The sequence below is a fragment of the Oncorhynchus keta genome, chromosome 26 (genome assembly GCF_023373465.1).
Source record: "Oncorhynchus keta strain PuntledgeMale-10-30-2019 chromosome 26, Oket_V2, whole genome shotgun sequence".
Lineage (NCBI taxonomy): Eukaryota > Metazoa > Chordata > Actinopteri > Salmoniformes > Salmonidae > Oncorhynchus > Oncorhynchus keta.
The window spans coordinates 20967349-20984597 of NC_068446.1; the positions used below are offsets into that span (position 1 = coordinate 20967349).

Consider the following 17249-nt stretch of genomic DNA (forward strand, 5'->3'; position numbering starts at 1 on the left):
CCATGAAGGCCTGATTCACGCTGTCTCCTCTGTACAATTGGTGTTGAGATTTCGGTTACTTGAACTCTGTGAAGCATTTATTTGGACTGTAATCTGAGGTGCAGTTAACTCTAATGAACGTATCTTCTGCAGCAGAGGTAAGAGGCCAGTTTCATCATAGCACTTGATGGTTTTTGCGACGGCATTTGAAGAAACGTTAAAGGTTCTTGAAATTTTCCAGATTGACTGATCTTCATGTCTTAAAGTAATGATGGACTGTCATTTATCTTTGTTTATTTGAGCTGTTCTTGCCATAATATAGACTTGGTATTTTACCAAATAAGGCTATCTTCTGTATACCACCCCTACTGTACCTGTATACCACCCCTACTGTCACAACACAACTAATTGGCTCAAACGCATTAAGAAGGAAAGGAATTGCACAAATTAACTTTTAACAAGGCACACCTGTCAATTGAAATGCATTCCAGGTGACTACCTCATGACGCTGGTTGAGAGCATGCCAATAGTGTGCAAAGCTGTCAAGGCAAAGGGTGGCTACTTTGAAGAATCTAGAATCTAAAATATATTTTGATTTGTTTAACCCTTTTTTGGTTACTACATGATTCCATATGTGTTATTTCATAGTTTTGATGTCTTCACTATTATTCTACAAAGTAGACAATAGTAAAAATAAAGAAAAACCCTTGAATGAGGTGTGTCCATACCTTTGACTGGTACTGTATATACAGTGCATTGAGAAAGTATTCAGACCCCTTCCCCTTTTCCACATTTTGTTACGTTACAGCATTATTCTTGAATGTATTACATCGTTTTTACACAATACCCTATAATGACAAATCGAAAACCATTTTAAAAAATGTTTTCAAACGTATAAAAAAACAAAAAACAGAAATACCTTATTTACATAAGTATTCAGACCCTTTGCTATGAGACTCGAAACTGAGGTCAGGTGCATCCTGTTTCCATTTATCATCCTTGAGATGTTTCTACAACTTGATTGGAGTCCACCTGTGGTACATTCAATTGATTGGACATGACTTGGAAAGGCACACACCTGTCCATATAAGGTCCCACTGTTGACAGTGAATGTCAGAGCAAAAACCAAGCCAATAGGTTGAAAGAGTTGTCCGTAGAGCTCTGAGACAGGATTGTGTCGAGGCATCGATCTAGGCAAAGGTACCAAAACATTTCTGCAGCATTGACCTTGGTCAGGGAGGTGACCAGGAACCCGACGTTCACTCTGAAAGAGCTCCAGAGTTCCTCTGTGGCGATGGGAGAACATTCCAGATGGAACTCCTTTATGCTAGAGTGGTCAGACGGAAGCCACTCTTCAGTAAAAGGCACATGACAGCCTGCCTGGACTTTGCCAAAAGGCACCTAAAGTACTCTCAGACCATGAGAAAGAAGTTTCCCGGAAGATAGAACTCTTTAGCCTGAATGCCAAGCATCACATATGGAGGAAACCTGGCACCATCCCTACGTTGAAGCATGGTGGTGGCAGCATCGTGCCGTGGTGATGTTTTTCCGCAGCAGCGACTGGGAGACTAGTCAGTATTGAGGCAAAAATGAACGGAGCAAAGTACAGAGAGGTCCTTGATGAAAACCTGCTCCAGAGCGTTCAGGACCTCAGACTGGGCTGAAGGTTGACCTTCCAAGAGGACAAAGACCCTAAGCACACAACCAAGACAAAGCAGGAGTGACTTCAGGACAAGTCTCTGAATGTCCTTGTGTGGCCCAACTAGAGCCCGGACCTGAACTGGATTGAACATCTCTGGAGAGACCTAAAAATAACTGTGCAGCGACACTCCCCATCCAACCTGACAGAACTTGAGAGGAGCAACAAAGTACTGAGAAAAGGGTCTGAATACTTACATGAATGTGATATGAATGTGAATATGCTTATATTTCTGAAAAACCTGTTTTGCTTCATCATTATGGGGTATTGTATGTAGATTGATGAGGGGGGGGGGACGATTTCATAACTTTTAGAATATATATATATAATATATATATATATAAAATGAAGTAACAATAAAGAGAGTATTTTTAAAGAGAAGTAACAAAACAAGAGATGCAAACAATTGTCTGTGCTGTATGTCATGAAAGTGAAAAGGTGGTTGGTTTTAATGCTGATCTTGTAAAAAAAAGTGAGTGACTAGGGAATCGGGATAGGTAATAACAGCTTATGTGAAGAGTGTGTGGGTGTGTGGCGTCAATATGCATGTGTGTGTTTTCTCTGTGCGTGTCAGCGTATGTAGTATTGGTACAGTATATGTGTGTTGCAGTGTCAGTGTAGTATGTGTGAGTGTACGGTTAGAGTCCAGTGAATGTGCATAGAGTCAGTGCAAATAAAAAGATGGTCAACGCAAATAGTCAGGGTATCCATTTGATTAATATTCAGCAGTCTTATGGCTTTGGTGTAGAAGCTGTTCAGGAGTCTTTTGGTCCCAGATGTGGCACTCCGGTACAGCTTGCTGTGCGGTAGCAGAGACTTGGGTGGCTGAAGTCTTTGACAATATTTAGGGCCTTCCTCTGACACCGCCTCGTATAGAGGTCCTGGGTGGCAGGGAGCCCCGCCCCAGTGATGTACTGTGTCATATGCACTACCCTCTGTATCTCCTTGCGGTCGAATTCCAAGCAGTTGCCATACCAAGCGGTGGTGCACCGAGTCAAAATGCTCTCAGTGGTGCAGCTGTAAAACTTTTTGAGGATCTGTGGGCCCATGCCACATTTTTTCAGCCTCCTGAGGGGGAAGAGGTGTTGTCGTGCCTGCTTCACGGCTGTGTTGGTGTATTTGGACAATGATACTGTAGGTCCTTAGTGATGTGGACACCGAGTAATTCTCGACTCGCTCCACTACATCCCTGTCGATGTGAATGGAGGCATGCCCGGGCCTCTGTTTCCTGTAGTCCACGATCAGCTTCTTTCTCTTGATGACGTTGAGTGAGTGGTTGTTGTCCTGGTAGTGTGACCTCCTGCCTATATACTGTCTCATCGTTGTCGTGATCAGGCCTACCACCATCGTGTTGTCGGTAAACTTAATGATGGTGTTTGGGGTCGTGAGTGGCCATGTAATCGTGGGTGAACAGGGAGTAAAGGAGGGGACTAAGCACCCCTGAGGCACCCCCGTGTTGAGGGTCAGCGTGGCGGATGTGTTGTTCCCTACTCTCACCACCTGGGGTCGTCCCGTCAGGACGTCCAGGATCCAATGCAGAGGGAGGTGTTCAGTCCCAGGGTCTTGGAGGGCACTGTGGTGTTGAACGTTGAGTCGATGAACAGTATTCTCACATAGGTGTTCCTTTTGTGCAGGTGGCAATGGTTAATGTTGCGTGCAATAAAGATTGTGTTATCTGTGGATCTGTTCCTCTTGTAGCCTTGTGTCACTAGGCAGCTCATTGCTGGGTTTCCCTTTGTAATCCATGATAGTTTGCAAGCCCTGCCACATCCGACAAGCGTCAGAGCCTGTGTGGTAGGATTTGATCTTAGTCCTGTAAATGCCTGTTTGATAGTCCGTCGAAGGGTGTAGAGGGATTTATTATAATGTGTCCCGCTACTTGAAAGCGGCAGCTCTACCCTTAGCTCAGTGCAGATGTTGCTTGTAATCCCTGGCTTCTGGTTGGGATATGTACGTGCGGTCACTGTGGGGACGATATCATCAATGCACTTATTAATGAAGCCGGTAAACTCCTCAATGCCATCAGATAATTCCCGGAACACCTTCCAGTCACTGATAGCGGAAAAAGTCCTGTAGCACAGCATCCCCTTCATCGGATCACTTCTGTATTGAGTGCATCACTGGTACTTCCTGGTTTTGCCTATAAGTAGGAATCAGGAGGATAGAGTTATGGTCAGATTTTTCCAAATGGAGGGCGAGCGAGAGCTTTGATATGTCTCTGTGTGTGGAGTAAAGTTGATTTAGAGTTTCTTCACCTCTATTTGCACAGGTGACATGCTTGTAGAAATTAGGTAAGTCGGATTTCAGTTTTCCTGCATTAAAAATAACGGTCACTAGGAGTGTCGCCTCTGGGTGAGCATTTCCTACTTTGGTTACGGCCCTATACAGCTTGTTGAGTGCGCTCTTAGTGCCAGGATTGGTTTGTGGTGGTAAGTAGACAGCTACGAAAAATATAGATGAAAACTCTCTTGGTAAATAGCATGGTCTACACCTTATCATGAGGTGAGCAGACCCTCGAGACATCCTTAATTAGAGATTGCACACCAGCTGTTGTTAACAAAGAAATATAGGATATTACAGTTATTCAGATCACGTGAATAGGAAAGTCTCGAACGGAGCTCGTCCAGTTTATTCTCCAGTGATTGCACGTTCACCAATAGACGGAGGGTAGAGGTGGTTAATACACTCACCGAGTCTTGTCAGGTATCCCTAACGTCAGCCTCTATAATGTCGCCTCTTCCTTCTTCGAGTGTTTGGGGTTTGGGCCGGTTCCAGGATGAGAAGTATGTAAATTTAAGAAGAAAGCTCATTGAAGTAGAAATCCTCATCCAAATCGAACAATGCAGTGCTGTGAACAATGCGGTGCTGACCGCGACGCGGCACCCGCAGTTTTCTCTGGCAGACTGCGACAGAGGATGTTCATGTCGAACTGGAATGCCAAATGCGCTGAGAAGTTACTGGCCAGGTCGGGCCAGTGCCTGACGAGATCCACTGGCCCAACATGTTTTTACTGGCCCCAGGCAAGTGGGCCATTGTTATTGTTGGACCCTGCAATGTGTTGCTTTTAGCCTTTTTTGTGTGTGTGTGTGTGTGTGTGTGTGTGTGTGGGTGTGTGTGTGCGTGCGTGCGTGCGTGCGTGCGCGTCCCAAGCACCACAGCTCCCACTCTGGCATAAACAAGACACAATGTCAAGTCGGCAGGTGTACACCAAACAAGGCCCATAAACTGTGTGTGGTGCAATCGATTTGTTTGTGGGGCTTGCTTACACAAAGCCCGAAGCTATGTGCTGACTGTGGACCCTAAGCATAAAGACAAGAGACGATTGATTAATGCGTTAAGGCACGAGTATAAGGGCACAAAAAAGTTTCCGATACAATCAACAAATGTTGTTTTTTATATCTTGTCATGAATATATTTCCACAAATATTTCTTTATGCAATTCATTCTTCACAATTGTTCATGCACTGGTGCTTTTGTTGAAGAATATGGCAAATCATTTCACCTGTGGCTGGTTCGATTATTATAATATTTTTGGTTTCTACTTTGTCAAAAGAAGCTGTAACTGGACTTTATTATTTACTATTACTAATCATATCTACAAAAAAGTTGATCAAATAAATCACACTAATGTTTTTATTGTAAGAGAAATAACTAGGCTTTAGGCCTGTGTTTTTTTCTAGGACTTTGAAGAATTATACAAAACATATCCTTGACTCTATCTAAACAAACAACTCTTTTTTTTATTGATATATTTCCATAAATATTTCTTCATGCAATTAATCCCTTACTATAGTTTATGAACTACTTATCAAGCATGTTTGTGCACCTTGCGGGTTGAAATGCATCTGATGCATATGCTAAAGGTGACGCCCGGCCACGTTCTCTAGCGGGTACTGATATGCTGAAAGGCCAGGGGGTTCTAGTGTTAAAAGACAAGAGTGGGTATAAACACAACATTGGAAGCTGAAACATGTCTAACAGCCCTGCTGAGGCAACTGTAAAATACATCTACATCTCAATGTCAAAACGACCCCACACTCATTTGACATTACATTTACATTTGAGTAATTTAGCAGAGGCCCTGCAACCTTTCGGTTACTGGCCCAACGCTCTTAACCGCTAGTCTTCCTTTCTCCCCCACTCAGGCTGCAGTATAAACTCTACAAAGAAATAATGGGCGAAATCACTTATTTCTAGTCTTTTACTCCAAATTCAGGGTGCCACCATTTTCCTGTTGTCTTGCTTCAGAGTTTATTTTATAGTATCCTACCATTTATAATCAAGCTGTGACAACACGCCTGCAGGAAGCAAGGACTGACACTCAAGGCTGGAGAAACAGCTGGATTCAGGCATCAGACATTAAGTCAGTGATTGCATTCCAAACGGCACCCTATTCTCTATTTAGTACAATACTTTTGACCAAGGCTCCTGGTTAATAAGTGACCAAGTGCTGGTCACTGTCACACAGACATCATCACTATTGTCACAAAGCCATTTCAGGTATCCATACTTCAGTATTCCATACCAACCATACTAAGAGAGCGAGAGAAAGAGAGAGCGAGAAAGTGTGTCATTAGTCTCCTCTCTCATATCTGCACATTTGCTCTGAAAACAGTGTATACAGTGTTGTAACTATGTACAAATGGTTAGAGTACAAAAGGGGAAATAAATAAACATAAATATGGCATGTATTTACAATTGTTTGTTCTTCACCGGTTGCCCTTTTCTTGTGGCAACAGGTCACAAATCTTGCTGCTGTGATGGCACACTGTGGTATTTCACCCAGTAGATATGGGAGTTTATCAAAATCATGCTTGTTTTTGAATTCTCTGTGGATTTGTGTAATCTGAGGGATATATGTGTCTCTAATATGGTCATACATTTGGCAGGAGGTTAGGAAGTGCAGCTAAGTTTCCACCTCATTTTTTTTGCCAGTGTGCACATAGCCTGTCTTCTCTTGAGAGCCAGGTCTGCCTACGGCGGCCTTTCTCATAGCAAGGCTATGCTCACTGAGTCTGTACATAGTCAAAGCTTTCCTTAAGTTTGGGTCAGTCACAGTGGTCAGGTATTCTGCCACTGTGTACTCTCTGTTTAGGGCCAAATAGCATTCTAGTTTGCTGTTTTTTGTTAAGTCTTACCAATGTGTCAAGTAGTTATCTTTTTGTTTTCTCATGATTTGGTTGGGTCTAATTTTGTTCCTGTCCTGAGGCTCTGTTGGGTCTGTTTGTGTTTGTGAACAGAGCCCCAGGACCAGCTTGCTTAGGGGACTCTTCTCCAGGTTCATCTCTCTGTAGGTGATGGCTCTGTAGGGTGTGTTTGTGTTTGTGAACAGAGCCCCAGGACCAGCTTGCTTAGGGGACTCTTCTCCAGGTTCATCTCTCTGTAGGTGATGGCTTTGTTATGGAAGGTTTGGAAATCGCTTCCTTTTAGGTGGTTGTAGAATTTAACGCCTCTTTTCTGGATTTTGACCATTAGTGGGTATCGGCCTAATTCTGCTCTGCATGCATTATTTGGTGTTTTACGTTGTACATAGAGGATATTTTTGCAGAATTCTGCATACAGTCTCTCAATTTGGTGTTTGTCCCATTTTGTGAATTCTTGGTTGGTGAGCAAACCCAAGACCTCACAGCAATAAAGGGCAACGGGTTCTATAACTAATTCAAGTATTTTTAGCCAGATCCTAATTGGTATGTTGAATTTTATGTTCCTTTTGATGGCATAGAATATCCTTCTTGCCTTGTCTCTCAGATCGTTCACAGCTTTGTGGAAGTTACCTGTGGCGCTGATGTTTAGGCCAAGGTATGTATAGTTTTTGTTGTGTGCTCTAGGGCAACGGTGTATAGATGGAACTTTTATTTGTGGTCTGGCGACTGGACCTTTTTTGGAACACCAATATTTTGGTCTTACTGAGATTTACTGTCAGGGCCCAGGTCTGGCAGAATCTGTGCAGAAGATCTAGGTGCTCCTGTAAGCCCTCCTGAATCTCTGCCAAACTCAAAACAGACAGCATCTGAGTAACCGATTATTGAACAACATTATGGATGGTTTATCTGATGTGTTGTTGATCACTATATCAGACTACTATACCCGCCAACAAAGTTCTCCAAGAATGAGCTCTTGCCTGCGCTCTGGCCGCCAACTACAGCTATATGTGACAGGTCCAGGTTGCAGCTCTGGTCCATGGTGCTGAAGGCGTCCTGCAACCTGTTGACCAATGGGATGAGCTCCTCCATCACCTGGTTGCCCATGGTCACGGAGCTGTACATCCAACTTTCAGCCACCTGCACACACAACACCATCCAAACACTATGGTTCGGGTAAAGCTGAAAAAAGATGAAGACAGTCAAAGAGAAACATTTGAATGTTATTGGGATAGTTTCAAGATTGATAGCTAACGTTAGCTGACAACAAAAAGTGCAAGAAACTTAGCTAAATTTAAAAGCTACTTCAAGTGCTGAGTGATGTTTATTAATGTTAGCCAACTGCCCAGTCCGCATGCCACTAAAACACAAATATAACGTTTGTATACCTAGCAATTATTTATATTTTTATTTGTTTTGCAAGTTGTCATTTTTGCCTTGTCTTGCAGATTACTTAACCTACTGTCAAGTAGTGACTCCAGTCCAATTAGTTGGCAACTAACACTGGTCCAGTCACCGCGCGCCCAAACCGGACCCAAACGTCCGTCCAGCAAGTTACACCGTGTTTATATATAGCCTATTGTTCAAAAAGTCAGTCCCTAAAAGTCAAAGAGATAAACGTGAAGATAACATTTCCTCTGGTGGACTTTAGTTCTGGTTCGGTTCAGTTCTAAGCAACAATTCGATAACAGTTCGATTCATCTGACAGGCAGCGAACGTCAACGGGTCGTTACAGTCATAAACCCCGCCCATTTCTACAATTTATCTTCATAAAATCTGATTTTAAATCTAACCTTAACCACACTACTAACCATATGCCTAACCCGAAATGAAGGTTAAATGTTTTTCATACATTTGTACGATACGGCCATTTTGACTGTGGCTGTGCTATCTAGTGGAAACCCAGCTAAAGGGCTTCTCTCTCTGTAAATACGCAAAAATCTGCGACTGGGTTCCCAAAGGCAGTTTGCACGTCCATTCACTCCAAAGGAACAGATAGCAAATTGTAATATTAGTTTGGTTTGACAGACAGAAAATATTCCCGCCTCAAGTCCAGGTTTATAAATCACACCTTTCAATGCACCCAACTCGCAGAGATACTGTGAACATGCTGCAAGATTAATCTACTGTAAATAACACTGCTGCACTCTTCAGCAGTGAGAGAGAGTGTGAGTGACTGCAGACTAAAATCAGAAGGGGTGGCATCTGTGTAACATATTTGAGATAGTTCAAGTCTGATAGAAAATAAAATAGTTTCAAAAGCAACTGTAATCCTGAGAAAATCACTGCAGGGTTCATCATCAATAAACACCAGAGAGAAGTTTGAGAATAAAACATTCTTTACTTGATTGATAGTGTTAGAATAAACTACATCTCTACATGTTTTTATTTTGTATACAGTAAAGTATGAGATCATGATACTTGTTCACAAGGTCTTCCCCTCTTTCTCATCATCCTCTCCTCATGCAACCTTCAGGTTCAGCACTGCAGGGTCCAGCTCCAGCCCTCCTCCACCCAGCCCCACCAGGAGCACTGACACTAGGACGTCTAGAGAGGGAAGGTGGGACAGACAGAGGTTCGAGGAGACATGACAGACAAAATACATTTAGCTGATTCATCAGACCTGAAGTGTCAGGGGACAAATTCCTGCAGGCAAATAAAAGTACATTTGAGAAAAAGTGTCAAACACAGACTGGTGTTTGGCAGGTGTGTGTGGATAGGCACGAAGTGATTGACTTGCAGACACACCTACCTTTGTTGTGGTTGGAGCCCACCCCTAGTATCTGTGGTGGGCACAACAGACCAAGCCCTTATCCACCGCCAAGGTGCCACCTGGTGACTGTGAGGGCACAGGGGAAGGGGCAGAGGGCTTTCCTTCTGCTCTTTTTCTGAGTGGAGGCTGCTGGTCAATGTAAAAAGACTATTAGCCACTGAACTCAGGCATTGAGTAATCAAAACACTCTGTGTGTGTGTGTGTGTGTGTGTGTGTGTGTGTGTGTGTGTGTGTGTGTGTGTGTGTGTGTGTGTGTGTGTGTGTGTGTGTGTGTGTGTGTGTGTGTGTGTGTGTGTGTGTGTGTGTGTGTGTGTGTGTGAGAGAGAGAGAGAGAGAGAGAGAGAACCTGTGGTTGTTGGGTCAGTGAGGCAGCTCTCTGACTGGACCAGTCCTTCATTAAACAGGAACACTAGTCTGCAGTTGAGATGACCAACCTCTCCTCTCACATCCTCTACAGAGTACTGACCACTCAGAACACTGTTACCACGACTCACTACCTCCCTTCAACCGAGCTCACTTCCCACCTACAGGAACGGAACACATACAGGGAGAGGGACGGGGCCAGGGATGGAGAAAGGGGGAAAACGGTTGAAGGAATAAGGGGGAGACAATAGAGAAATAAATAAAGATAAAATATGGAATAATCACATCTCCCATCCCCATGGGAGAGAGCTCTGTTTGGACAGACTGCATGTCCGTATACTCCTGGTCCCTATGCAACCAGTCACCTTTAGTTAGCGCTAGTTGCTAGTTGGCCACGACCCTCAGCTGAGCCATGAATGAGGCAATTATGTTCCACATAAAAATAATTAAAAAGCATTAAATTAAAATGAACACATTCCCCATGTTGTTTAATAAGATAAACCTCAGTAGCCGTTAAACATTTAATTTGGGAGGGATTTCACTTGTTACGTGTCACACCTCGAAATCAAACAAACAAATGCACTTTTTACGTAGTTAGGCACGCGTCTATTCTTTTATATTAAATTGCGCAAACTCCAAACATATCGTGGTACGTGTCGGGATCGCACTTCGCTCTAGTCTGCATGCGTGCTGGTTCAATGGAAGTAGCTATAGAGGGTCAAATTAGCCCCTACACCATTGATCCTTTTCACTCCCTCAGCTTTGGGACACGTACATGGCAGACACATATTACTAACAGACAACACTCCTGGTGTGCAACTCTATGTGCAGGGCTGCTGGCTTTGGTTAAAGCCCTGTTAAAGCCGTGCTTCTACACCTGCATTGCTTGCTTTTTGGGGTTTTAGGCTGGGTTTCTGTACAGAACTTTGAGATATCAGCTGATGTAAGAAGGGCTATATAAATATATACATTTGATTTGATGTTATAATCCCTGTCTAAACAACTCAACATCCTCACACCCCCAGCCCACCTCAGCCAGTATCCTCCCAGCTAGAACCCTCTCCTCCTGGGAGGCCATGGCGTCCAGTGTCCCCTTGCCCAGTGTAGCTTGGTAGCTTCCGTCCTCATTGGGGGTCTGTGTGGCATCCACCTTCTTGAAGGTCAGGTGATTCACCACCGTCTCACTGATGTCAATGTTGGTCAGATGTCTGTAGCCGACATCATACAGATGCTCACACAGCTCAGAGTTACCACAGCCCACCACCAAGATCTGGGAGACGAGACAAGTGAGAGACAAATAGAAGTAATGTCTTGTACATGGATTTCAGGTTCAGGACGTAAAAGTGGTGCCACAGATGTGTAGGGTGCCTTTGGTGTAAGCCTAGGTTGTCACCTTATCCCGAGGTTTGATGTATTTGAGCAGCATGCCACAGTTTGTTGTTGTCTCCATACCAGTCAAAAGCCGTCTCTCCTCTCTTCTTGAAGAAGCGTTCCCAGTACTCAGTGGAGCTGAACCCCTCGGTAGTGTGAGTTAGAAGACTCATTGTCACTAGGTAGCAAGGTGTATCCTGGTGTATCTCTGTAGGCTACTTCAACAAACTAACATGTAAGGCAACTTTCAAATAGCTTTAAACAAGCTAAGATTCAGTCACTTGCAGGATATCATAACTGTTAACTTACTAAGTTACGGATAGCAACTGTTGTATCGTCATTTTGTCCAAAATATGCCGTTCTCTAAATATAAATGGTTGCATTTTAGTTTACCGTCTTCCCGACATGGTATGTTCACCCGGACATTATTTCCAGCTGTACACAACAACATTCCGATTGGATAGAGCTGAATAGGCGGAGTTCCTAGCCTTACCCTGATTTGCTAGGATTCTTGGCAGTGGCCTGTCATTGGCTGATGCAGTGCCGGATGTCTTTGCGGTGCGGCGTGTTCTGGTCCGTTCGTGATTATCTTCCAGACATCAAGAGGCATCAGCATGGCTATTCCAGTGGGGAGATCTGTTGTCTTCGTGACTGGAAACGCAAAGAAACTAGAAGAGGTGGGGAATGCTTCAGATCAATTATTATTCCCTGTAGAAATGGCCCGGAATGAACATTGAAACGTTCCAAAGTGAGCTGTTTATTAGCGGTTCCGGCCGACTCCTGACAGAATGGAAGTCTGACAGGGGTAAATGTGGTGGCCAAGTTTTAGATTACACATGCTGAGATCAAATGTTTTGATATATAATTCATCTCATTTTAGAGGCTACGTCCAATAGCTTGTACACATTAACTGTATAACATGAACTGGGTTATTGGAGTCCTGCATGTTTAACAAAAAATCAAAAAATCAGAACTTCTCATTTTATTTATTTTATTTAACTAGGAAAGTCAGTTAAGAACATATTCTTGTTTTACAATGACGGCCTACCTCGGCCAAAACCTCCCCTAACCCGGACGGCGCTGGGTCAATTGTGCGCCGCCCTATGGGACGCCCGATCCCGGCCGGTTGTGATATAGCAGGATCGAACCAGTAGGGGCTACAGTGGATTGCGGGTCTGCCTACCCACATCCATGCCCTAGCCTTATATGGGCCCTACGCAAAATGTTGTTGGGGGGGCACATCCCCAACCTGCGAGCCAAACATTTACATTTCCTGCAATTGTACTCATTTCGTCATTGGGCGAAGAGAAAAATGTGCAGTTTTACAGCTAATTTCCTGCAATTGTACACATTTTGCTATAGGGTGGATATAAATGTTTGCAGTTTTTAAATATGATATCTGAGTGAAAGTGACTAACAAAATCAATGAGTCTGTAATTCGACCATGATTACTTCAAGTAGTTGCCCGTCCCTGCCTTACACATAACACTGTAGACCAACTCACAAGTTCATGCCATCATAAAAGACTGCTGTTCTTTGTCTAACCAGGTGATTCAGATCTTGGGGGATGGGTTTCCCTACAAACTGGTGTCCAAGAAGATTGACTGTGAGTTAACTATCTCAATGGAATGACGAGATAGATGTATACCTAATAAATACATCTCCGTTAAGTCTTCATGTGGGACTAAATTACTGTCCATCTTTCTCAGTGCCTGAATACCAGGGGGAACCAGACGAGATCTCTATACAGAAGTGTAAGGAAGCAGTAAAACAGGTGTGTCATTGTGGACTGTTCTTTTCCGCGTGTTGTTGTAATGAGGTGGAGATACGTGTATAAATGACTTAAATGTAAATGCTCATCTGACCTGGTTTGTCTGTGTCAATTCTCTCAGGTTGATGGACCAGTCATCGTGGAGGACACCTGTCTCTGTTTCCGAGCATTGGGAGGTCTACCAGGACCCTACATGTGAGTAGGCCTCTATAACCTCTCTGTGGAGCCTGTAGTCGGATTCTCTAATGTGACAATACATTTATTTAAAATGTATCTGTTTTTTTGTCGTTGTGTGTGTGTAGAAAATGGTTCCTGGATAAACTTAGGCCTGAAGGTAAATCATGATTCATCTGTGAATGAATGATTACAGTTACTTAAATGTAGTGTTTGAGTGTGCAGTGGAGGCTTCTGAGGGGAGGACGGCTCATAATAATGGCTGGAACGAACCATGTGTTTGGTGTGTTTGATACCATTCCGCTCCAGCTATTACCACGAGCCAGTCCTCCCCAATTAAGGTGCCACTAACCTCCTGGGTTTGAGTTTGTGCCACCGTCCCTCCCTCTATCCAGGTCTGTATAAGATGTTGGCTGGGTTTGAAGATAAGTCAGCCTGGGCTCTGTGTACCTTTGCCTTCTGTCCAGGGAAAGAGGAGCCAGTACAACTCTTCAGAGGGATAACTGAGGTCAGAATATAGTTTCAAATGTAAAGTTGTTATGTAACGCGCACAGGAGCAGTAACATGTCTTTCTTACAAGCTCCAAACCCAACAATGCAGTAATCGATATCAATGTAGCACAAAAAAATAACATAAAAAATATGTACACCGCCCTACAAAGTCAAAACGCAGTAACTACGTCATTTATTTTACTGCAAAATCTGACTTCAAAGTATTTTTCTGTCTAGACAGACATCCATTTCTGATACTCCATGATATATTCTGATCAACTGGCTTGTTCTTGTGTCAGGAAAACTACAAAACACATTCATCCGATAATATACCTTGCCATTACAACAGATGAAAGATTTTTGACCAAATTTCAGCAGTCTTATTTTAATTTTATTTCACCTTTATTTAACCAGGTAGGCTAGTTGAGAACAAGTCCTCATTTACAACTGCGACCTGGTCAAAATAAAGCAAAGCAGTTCGACACATACAACAACACAGTTACACATGGAATAAACAAACATACAGTCAATAATACAATAGAAAAAGTCTATATACAGTGTGTGCAAATGAGGTAGGATAAGGGAGGTAAGGCAATAAATAGGACATGGTGGCGAAGTAATTACAATATAGCAATTAAACACTGGAGTGATAGATGTGCAGAAGATGAATGTGTAAGTAGAGATACTGGGGTGCACAGGAGCAAGATAAATAAATAAATACAGTATGGGGATGAGGTAGTTGGATGGGCTATGGCTAGACGCTGTTCAGGAGCCTGTTGGTGTCAGACTTTTATGCTCTGGTACCGCTTGCCATGCAGAAGCAAAGAGAACACTCTATGGCTTGGATGTCTGGAGTCTGTAATGATTTTCCAGGTCTTCCTTTCTCACTGCCTGATGGCAGGTCCTGGATGGCTGGGAACTCGGGCCCCAGTGATGTACCGCAACACCCATTGTAGCACCAAGCAATCGAGGGTGGTGCTGTTGCCATACCAAGCAGTGATGCAGCCAGTCAAGATGCTCTCTATGGTGCAGCGTGCTCACCACCCCCCATTTCCTGTAGTCCACGATCAGCTCCTTGGTCTTATTGACGTTACCCAGAGCGACTGCATAGTTTTTCGTAATTCTTCATACAGGTCCCTGTGGGAATTGAACCCACAACCCTGGCATTGCAAGCACCATGCTCTACAACTGAGCCACACTAACTCTGCATGCTTGCTTTGATAAACATGTCTTTTTTCACCTAACTGTTTAGGGGCACATTGTAGAGCCTAGAGGCCCCAGAGACTTTGGTTGGGACCCCTGTTTCCAACCAGACGGATTTGACAAAACGTAAGCAGGACTTTTATTTTACTCGCAGGAGTCTGTGTTTACGTATCACACTTTATTACTCCTTTATTACTCTCCTACTCTACCACTGGGGGGCAGTAGATGTCTATTTTATGTATTGACAACATCAGTAAGAAGAAAATGAATGAAAGTGATTATTGCCAGCTCATTTATTGTTGTCTCTCTCATTCTCTTTCTGGTCCCTGTAGTTATGCTGAGCTACCTAAGGAGGTGAAGAACACAATATCCCATCGGTACCGAGCCCTGGCAGCAATGTCCGAACACTTCTCCTCTCAGGCCAACGACAATGGCATGCCAGACACCAAGAAGAAGAAACAGAACGACTAACCACTGATCTAGAGTCAGACAACCCTACCCCCATGGATACAAAACCTCACTCTGTATCTGTGGTTAGGGGCAACTTCTACCTACTCTGACCAATCGCTCAACAAACAGTCAGGACTCAGCTAACCAATCAGACAGGGACAAACTTGTGCAGATTAGACAGTTCCACACTGGTCAGCAAGTTCCAACCTCATCTGCCAAAGGTTTAGACCACACTCCGTCCTCCATCATTTGTCTTAAATAAGTCGTTTTTGTACCTTATCAAAAAATATGGATTTGGTTTATTCTCTGTTCAGAGTCAAGTCGCTTGTATTGAACACTGAATCAGCTTTTCTCAAACTGATAGAGCTCATCAAATCTGGATTATGTGGGTTTTATGAACCAAAATGTGGTTCTAGTTCCAAGACTTTCTGCTTTCTAAAGTGCAGTCCCCAAGCCAAGACTACAGTATTTGTGATTTGTGAGAGACTCTGTGAGTGTGTGGAGTGTATAATAAACCACAAATGTTCTGTCTCTCTGAGTTTGATCTCCTTTAATGTAGTAACTCAAATGTTTTCACTCCTGTTTGTCACATTTCCACTCCCCTTTTCTTCATCTTTTGCTCTCAGTCACTCTTAAAGGGAGTGCTCCTAATCTTGTTACCTGTATAAAAGACACCTGTCCACAGAAGCAATCAATCAGATTCCAAACTCTCCACCATGGCCAAGATCAAAGAGCTCTCCAAGGATGTCAGGGACAAGATTGTAGACCTACACAAGGCTGGAATGGGCTACAAGACCATCGCCAAGCAGCTTGGTGAGAAGGTGACAGCAGTTGGTGCGATTATTCGCAAATGTAAGAAACACAAAATAACTGTCAATCTCCCTCTGCCTGGGGCTCCATGCAAGATCTCACCTCGTGGAGTTGCAATGATCATGAGAACGGTGAGGAATCAGTTCAGAGCTACACTGGAGGATCTTGTCAATGATCTCAAGGCAGGTGGGACCACAGTCACCAAGACAAACAATTGGTAACATACTACGCCGTGAATGACTGAAATCCTGCAGCGCCCGCAAGGTCCCCCTGCTCAAGAAAGCACATATACATGCCTGTCTGAAGTTTGCCAATGAACATCTGAATGATTCAGAGGACAACTGGGTGAAAGTGTTGTGGTCAGATGAGACCAAAATGGAGCTCTTTGGCATCAACTCAACTCGCCCTGTTTGGAGGAGGAGGAATGCTGCCTATGACCCCAAGAACAACATCCCCACCGTCAAACATGGAGGTTAAAACATTATGCTTTGAGGGTGTTTTTCTGCTAAGGGGACAGGACAACACTGCATCAAAGGGAGGATGGACTGGACCATGTACCGTCAAATCTTGGGTGAGAACCTCCTTCCCTCAGCCAGGGCATTGAAAATGGGTCGTGGATGGGTATTCCAGCATGACAATGACCCAAAACACACGGCCAAGGCAACAAAGGAGTGGCTCAAGAAGAAGCACATTAAGGTCCTGGAGTGGCCTAGCCAGTCTCCAGACCTTACTCCCATAGAAAATCTGTGGAGGGAGCTGAAGGTTCAAGTTGCCAAACGTCAGCCTCGAAACCTTAATGACTTGGAGAAGATCTGGAAAGAGGAGTGGGACAAAATCCCTCCTGAGATGTGTGCAAACCTGGTGGCCAACTACAAGAAACGTCTGACCTCTGTGATTGCCAACAAGGGTTTTGCCACCAAGTACTAAGTCATGTTCTGCAGAGGGGTCAAATACTTATTTCCCTCATTAAAATGCAAATAAATTTATAACATTTTTAAAATGCGTTTTTCTGGATTTTTTTGTT

The 17249-nt window shown here is 43.7% G+C and overlaps 2 protein-coding genes across 2 annotated transcripts; one reads left to right on the forward strand and one right to left on the reverse strand.

Moving 5' to 3' along the window:
- Positions 1–5062: 5062 nt before the first annotated feature.
- Positions 5063–11765, reverse strand: mettl13 (methyltransferase 13, eEF1A lysine and N-terminal methyltransferase). The gene is given in 6 exon segments (XM_052480367.1): positions 5063–9366; positions 9572–9721; positions 9939–10116; positions 10986–11225; positions 11349–11388; positions 11390–11765. Coding segments are annotated over 4 exon segments (411 nt in total). The 5' UTR covers positions 11500–11765; the 3' UTR covers positions 5063–9366; positions 9572–9721; positions 9939–10095.
- Positions 11766–11852: 87 nt separating this feature from the next.
- itpa (inosine triphosphatase (nucleoside triphosphate pyrophosphatase)) lies at positions 11853–15946 on the forward strand. The gene is made up of 8 exons (XM_035737283.2): positions 11853–12003; positions 12875–12932; positions 13036–13100; positions 13219–13292; positions 13400–13431; positions 13667–13779; positions 15015–15091; positions 15298–15946. Exons 1-8 carry the CDS (start codon positions 11941–11943, stop codon positions 15434–15436), a joined length of 621 nt encoding a protein of 206 aa, XP_035593176.1. The 5' UTR covers positions 11853–11940; the 3' UTR covers positions 15437–15946.
- Positions 15947–17249: the final 1303 nt, after the last annotated feature.